The sequence below is a fragment of the Buceros rhinoceros genome, unplaced genomic scaffold (assembly GCF_000710305.1).
Source record: "Buceros rhinoceros silvestris isolate BGI_N320 unplaced genomic scaffold, ASM71030v1 scaffold14760, whole genome shotgun sequence".
Taxonomy (NCBI): domain Eukaryota; kingdom Metazoa; phylum Chordata; class Aves; order Bucerotiformes; family Bucerotidae; genus Buceros; species Buceros rhinoceros.
Genome location: NW_010389160.1, coordinates 32,759 through 40,020, shown reverse-complemented (window position 1 = coordinate 40,020; position 7,262 = coordinate 32,759). Strand labels below are relative to the sequence as shown.

Here is a 7,262-nt window from a genome sequence, read left to right as displayed (position 1 = left end):
TTGTCAGGTTGCCGGTGGTTCTGTGTTGATGTAATTAAATCTCACTATGTAGTCTGAGTATTCAGTCCTCTTTTTTGTTTTTGCTAGCCCCAACCGGAAGGGTTTGTCCCTGCTTCCACAAGACAGTTTGCTTGCCTTGTTTATGGACGTTTATTCCTTGCAATAGGAAGTGGACTGATGCTGGATAAGATGATTATGCCTCATCTGCTTTCCCGTATGCAAATACGTCAAGAGGGTAGTAGGTTTGTGTGTTTTTAGAACAGGTCATCTTGCAAAGCTGCTGCTGATCTCAGTTGTGCTATGTATTTAAAAATAATACATACTGTCTGTGCTTTGCAGGGGCTTCTTTAATTGACTCCGCTATTCAGTAAGATACGGGATTTAGAAACTGATGTGGCACAGAAATTTGCTTTTAATTTAGGTTTTGCAAGCCAGTAGGCCTCCTTTTGTTTTGTTTCATTTTGCTGTCTTCGCCAAGCAAAGAGGCCCTGCTAGCCTCCTCTTTCAGCTCTTGAAATAACTCTGTGTAGGAAGCGGAGGGTCACGCAGAGTGTGGCTTCTCTGTACACGCACGGTGCGGGTCAGAGGCAGTGTTTGTTTGGTGCGATCGCTGTCATCGGGAGCTTGTAGAACTTCCTGAGGAGGATTCTCCTCTCTGGAAGCTGCTGGAGCGCGGGCAGCAGTGTAGGCAGGAGCTGGCCGGGCAGCGCTGGGCAGGCTGGCAGCCCGGCGTTCATGGGCAGCCCGGCGGTCATGGGCAGCCCCTGCAGCAGCAGCAGAGCCTCAGGCTGGCTGGGGGTTTACAAAGGTGGAGCTGCTGGAGCGCGGGCAGCAGTGTAGGCAGGAGCTGGCCGGGCAGCGCTGGGCAGGCTGGCAGCCCGGCGTTCATGGGCAGCCCGGCGGTCATGGGCAGCCCCTGCAGCAGCAGCAGAGCCTCAGGCTGGCTGGGGTTTTACAAAGGTGGTGGCATCCAACAAGTCTGTGGGTTCCAGCATCTACTTTCTTTTTACTAAGCTCCAGCTTGATCAAGAAACATAGTATTTGCTGAAACCTTTTTTTTTTAAATTATTATTATTGTTGTTCTTTTTCCTTCGCTGAGGGGTATTTTGCAGAGATTTAGCTCTTGCGAAGTACCAGTCCTCTGTCAAAGTTCAGCAACTGCTCCGGTACCTTTTTTGAGCTCAGAGGTACTCAGCGTGTGCTGTAACTTTGTATTTTTTAGTAGCGTTCTCTCTTTTTCATCCTTTTTTTAAGATTTGTAATACCCAATGAGGAATGAACATGGCTTCTGCGGATGTCTGGTGATCTGAACTCTTTGCAAATGAGACCTGGCTTACTGGAGTCATGCAGGTTTTTAGTGGTTTGGGGGTTTTTGTGCTGGTAGCTCTCTTCAGATGTCAACAGCTGAGAACTCTTGGAGTTCTGCACAGTCTTTGCATATAGCTTTTGCACAGGCCTTCTGTGAAGAAGAACATGCAAGTTACACATCATAAGCATAATTAGGTTCAACAACTTCCACCTGAAAACGCTTAATAGATCAGATCATCACTCCCGTGAAGCTGAATTTCCTTGTCATACTGTAGCCAGTTTCTTTTTTGGTGGGAGGAGAGAGGAAGGGACATTAACAGCAGAGGTGTTATGCAGCGATAACATCTTTGAGGTGTTCTGATACCCAGGCTCCCCTGGCTGGGCATGCAGGAATGGGTTTCTTGAAGTTCTTGATTGATGCTCTGTGAAAAATGCTCCCCTACAACAGGGGTGATCAGGGTGCAAAGCGTTGTGTAAGGAAAACATGGATGAAGTCCTGTTCAGAGCGCTTGGAGAAATGTTTTGTGGAACATCTTGGCAAAAGGTACAACTTCGGAAACGTGTGTGTCCTTCCTGGGGGTGCGGAACAGGCCTGTTTTGGATGGCAGCGCAGAACAGTGGTTCCCAGCTCCTCTGTTTGGTTTAGGCTTCTGTCGAACTGTGGCCGTGATAACGAAGGTTTTATAGTACCAAGCCCTAGTTCTGATTGTCTGAGTAGTCCAAACTCCATGGTGTGACAAATGGGAGGTAGGCAGCAGTGTTAAGCGTGATGTGCAAGTGGAATTCAATAGAGTGGTCCAGAGCAGTGTTCTGAGTCCTCGTTAATTAGCAGGCCATGCTCGTTTTGGGATCTTCCCATCGCAAATGTAAGCCTACTGATCGAAAGCTTGCTTTTGGTTATTACTCTCTTATGATCTCTTAAATCCGACCATAGTTCAAATGCTGCTGTTTGAGAGCTTGCTGAGGGGGAGGAAGGAGGGGACAGCCCTCCCCCCACCCCGTACTGCCACGAGAAGCATATCAAGTCCTGGAGAGGCTGCAGTGTGCTTGACCCCTGTGCGGCAGGGAGAGTACTGAGGTGGGGAGTCAAGGTGGATGGAATTAAGTTACCTGCTGAAAAAATATCCTAGTTTGGGTTAAAAATGCAGTGGCTCGGTAAAATACTGTTCTGCTACCTGACAGCCAGACAACTGTACTCAAAGATCTTACTGTCTTTGTTTGTCTTAGGTGTGGGCAAGAGCAGTTTGCTGTTGCGTTTTGCAGATAATACGTTCTCAGGTGAGTGTTTTGTTTACTTCAGTAAGTGAAACGGTCAAGGTCTGCTCCAGTGCTGCTGGTCGGCCAGTTGTTTGTCTGCATTTACCTGCCGATAGCTGCGCTGGGAATACGCTGTTTCTGACTCTGCGTCTCAGGGTATAAGCCAGTACGAGCCGTCCTGTCTGATCTTCACTTGCACCTGGAAGTCCCACAGTATTTAAATACTCATGTGGTTCCAGAAATAGTTTAGGTGTTTTAGCTTAGGCTGTACTCTGTGCAGACTTCCCTTTGGCCACTTGGGGTTGAGATGGATTGAATATTATGGCTAAACCACTTACGTTTGTGACATAACTAGTTTATTGGGAGTAAACTCTTAGAACAGACTATTCAAAATAAGAGATTGCACGAGCATTTAAAGCAAAGCTTTGTCTCAGAATTTTCCCAAGTGAAATACTTGCATAGTTACTGCCAGTTTCTTGTCATATTGGGTGCTTACTTCCACAGTGCAGTAGAAGAATAATTTTATTTTGTAACACTATGTTTTAAATTTTAAGGGTGGCATGGGAGAAGTGGCTTTATGGCTAGAAAAAAGCTGTTTGCCACAGACAAAAATACGCAGATCAGCGTGACCTGATAGGGCATTTTGAATGATAAGCAGAGAGGGAGAACCTTGTTCTTCTGTCCAGTCTGAGAGCTACTGCTAAGTGGCGTTCAGAAGCGTGCTTTGGGATGTCCAAAATAAACCAGACTCAGGTTCTCACTTATCCCCACTTTCCCTTCAGGCAGCTACATTACCACAATTGGAGTGGATTTCAAAATCCGGACAGTTGAGATCAATGGAGAGAAGGTGAAGCTACAGATCTGGGACACAGCTGGACAAGAGCGCTTCCGGACTATTACATCAACGTGAGTATAGTGGGCTTTGTGTGGGGGTCTTGTAGATCAGCGTTACGGTGCCGGTATTGTAGTGCTGTGGTTGATTAGCTCTCGATAGCTTTGCGCTCTGCACAGTGGGAGTGCTCCCAGCTGATTTAGAACTGATAGCGGTGGTGATGGCGTGGCTAGGTTTGAAACTGGGATTTCAGGTTTCCTCACTCTGCTGTGTGTTTCCCTGATGGCTTTGTCCGTTCCTCTGTTGCTAGTTTCCAGGTGGTAGAACTGGAGTTGTTTTGGTCTTCTGCATATAGTGTAAAATCCTCCTCTGAAGCCTGTGCAAGGCAGTCATCCTCTGACCGAGTGTTTTGCAGAAGTTTTGCGAACCCTCTGTCTCAAACAGCTTTGAGATCGACGAATAGGATTTCCAATATTTGGTTTTCTTTTTGGACAAATGCATTTTAGCGCCTGTCTTTGTGTGGACTTCTGTTGACGCCCACACGAAGTTAACCTTTTCCTTGGTTCGAGTTCAGTTGCGTGCTCATTGTCCTTTTGAACAGTATGTGCGCAGCTTTTCCTGTTCCTGAAGAAACCACACCCAGAGCTGCAGCACTGGGAGCTAAGAATAAAATGTGTGTGTGTAAACTGATTGCAGTAAAGGTGGGACTGTGCGCCGTGGCACTGGGGGAGGAGGAAAAGAAACACTTGGAATCAAAACTTTTGTTTCCTTTGGGCATTAACAAAAAATAATAATTCTTGAAAGACCTCGATGTTTCATTTGGACTGTCATGACTGAACTTCAGTTTGGGCTCCTGTTGGAGAGGAGGATCGTTATCAGCTGATGGATTGGTTAACTTACTCAGACTTGAAAATAATGATGTTGGTGTATCAGTGTTACGTCTAAAGAGCTAGTAACGGCAAAATTGAACCTGGTGCGTGCGCCACCCCTTGCCTCTGCGCTTCTGTACAGATGTTGCTGGATTACTTCCATTGTTTCCTAAGGGTTTAGCTTGAAAAAACTCGGTTGCCTCTTGTAGGGTTCCTGTGTGTGATATCACTTCTTGTTTCGACGCTGCAGGCAGCTTCGGGCAGGAAGCGGTGAGGGGGAGGCAGCGATGCAGTGCCGTGGCTCCCGTCAGCTGTGTGCGCAGGCTAGTCACAGAGTGCCCCTATTACTGCTGAGTCAGCAGATGGCCTTCCTGTTTTCAGATTCCCTGACACAACACGGAGCCGCGTTAATGAGCGTGGCTTCGTGGGGCCGATGCCAGCTCGTTCCAAAAGCCATGGTGTCCACAGTGGAAGGGGAACACCAGGAAAGGAGGCTTCTTTTTGTCGACGGGAATAGCTGCAGAGTGGACCTTGCTAGTGTTTTATGCAGATTTTTTCTTTGATTAACATTTAAAATAGATAAGCTGAAATGGTTTGGGGGATCTGTGCCATGACCTGTTTGAACTCTGCTCCTGCTTGCTTTTGCATAGCTTTTTACCAAAGTGAGGTATATTTTACTCTTGGGGAAGAGAAGGCCCCCGTTTTCCTGCCTTGACTCTGGTAAAGTAGTTCCAGAATCTTCCATGGTCAAGGTATAACGGTTTGACTTTTGTGCAACTTCAAGCAAAAAAGTTCCTGTATCCGAGTGTGTTTGCAGTGTTGAGGAATGCTGGTTGCGTTGTCATGAGGGCTTCTCTTGCTGCTGGGTCGGCTGGCGGGGGCTGTGTAGTGTTCACTGCTGTTTTCCAGGAGGCGCTCTGGACCTAAACATCACCTGTCGTCAGGTGGTAACAAAATTTGGATTTTAGAAATGGTTCTCTTTTTGGTTTTTTTTATCAGCAAAGTAATACTGTAACTGATTTACTTATCCCGAAGTGAGTGACAAATCGAGTTACCACGCTCGCTCTTACCGAAGGCTGGGCTACCAAATCACGGGTGGAGTGCGAGCGCGCTGTCAACAGAGTGTAGTAGTTTTTGTCTAGGAGATTTAGATTGAGGTTAAGAGTATAAGTTCTTCAGTATTCCTGTAGGCCAGGAAGTCCCTTTACAGTTAAAGGTAGAGTTCAGATTGATGTTGAGCCAAGCTTGGCAAGCGAGCCTGAAATTAGAGCCCGTCTGGTAATAATAGTAATAGGGTGGAAGTGCTGCTGCTTAGACCTCAAATTGCAAAATGGTAGAGGTGGTAGGAAGTTAATAGGGGAAAATTTGGAAACATTAAAAGGTTGTTCTATTTTGATTTTACTTGAGTACAGCTACAGAAGCTGAAAAACAGAATAAAATTATTAAGGAACAGAAATCAAGTTGATCTGGATTATTCTGTGGAGAAATTCCAGAAAACTAAACTAGATCAGAATTATCTGACTGGAAAGTATAAAAGAGAGCAGCTGTTTTTGCTGTCTATTAAATGTGGAAATACTGGGATAGCTGGTACCTAGTGGGAGGAGAGGCCAAGTTGTGTGAATTTAGCTGGCATGGAATGTCATCCAAACTCTAAATTTGTTTCAATTCACCAGCGATGTAGCACGCCAGGGCTCCGCTGTGTTAACAGGAATACTTCAGGTGCATGAGCAGCCAGTTCCTGAGCTTGGTTAGCTCCTGCAGATAGGACTGCTTTGTCCTGACTCAGGACCAAGGGTTTAGGATCTAAGCTTTGCATAGCAGTCGCCAGATGCTCGCTCAGGGTGGGCACTGATAGCAGAGGGACTGTGCTGTGAGTTTGTGTGCAATGGCATGGTTAAGAGAGCAGTAAGCTTTTTGAGAGGATGGAACTGCAGTGGCTTGTACTCACATGTGATGGTTGAAAGACTCATCAACTGACCTGTGTCAATAGAGGTGCTTCCAGGAGCCTGAAAAAATGATGAGTATGAAAACAGACTATGAGAAGTCTCTGGAACCTGTGTCAATAGAGGTGCTTCCAGGAGCCTGAAAAAATGATGAGTATGAAAACAGACTATGAGAAGTCTCTGGAATTGGCTGGATTTAACCAAGGACCTTTCTTTCAAGTTGGCCAGTTTTGGTTTGGGTTTTTTTTTTTTTTTTTTCTGGAACTGATGCAGTCAATAATATTCTGTCTCTTCTAAACCTGACTTAGCTACCGTCATGCTTCATTAAACTAGTTGTTGAAAGTCCAGATGCTAATCCTGGGAAGCATTTACTGGAGGAAATCTGATAACTTTCTTATTGGTCTTGTAGTCGGGAGTACCTCGGTGAACGGCGGAACGTTCCCTTGTGCTTCGGGAGGTAACCGTCGGAGATGTGAGGGGAGAGCGCAGGTGGCTAAGGACACAGCATCCTTGGTTAGCCAGTTCTGTAGATTGTCTGTAGCAAGTCTGTAGTATGAGTAGGTAGTGTTTCAAAAGCAGTATGCTTATGTCTTGAAGCTTCTTTAACTATGACTCTGTAGGTAGAACAAGCAACTTAGGTGGTACTGTGTTTATTTCAACTTGAAATAAACCATTCTTAAGCCTTTTCCACACCAAAGTGAAATAGGTAACTTTTCCAACCATACAGAAGATAGTTGGCTACTACCAAGCATCCAAGGGCGTATACAGGTCAGGCTTGGTTGTCTTCCACCTCAGCGGGATGTTTTTATGGACACTAAACACAAGTAACTGCTCTGTAACTTTTGTTTGTTTGCTGTGTTTCACTAATATGTTTATCACTAGGAGCGATAAAGCAGGTCCTGGCTTTTGAGGTTTGCGTGGTACGTGGTAGAGCATGCCTGCCAGGCAGAGGACAGCTAGCAGCAGTCATTTAGCCCTCAAATGGGAGGATGAGATTGAGCACCTCATTTCTATTCTGCTCTCATTTCCGTGGTCTCCGTCTCACCTAAAATA

The 7,262-nt window shown here is 45.9% G+C and overlaps 1 protein-coding gene across 1 annotated transcript in view; it reads left to right on the top strand.

Annotated features, from left to right (window-relative positions):
• The first annotated feature begins 2,450 nt into the window (after nucleotides 1–2,450).
• The window catches only part of RAB35 (RAB35, member RAS oncogene family), an 11,480-nt gene continuing 6,668 nt past the window's right edge, over nucleotides 2,451–7,262 (top strand). The window contains exons 1-2 of the mRNA XM_010133276.1: nucleotides 2,451–2,586; nucleotides 3,348–3,471. Coding sequence (XP_010131578.1) covers nucleotides 2,451–2,586; nucleotides 3,348–3,471 — 260 coding nt within the window. The remainder of the gene's footprint in view (nucleotides 2,587–3,347; nucleotides 3,472–7,262) is intronic.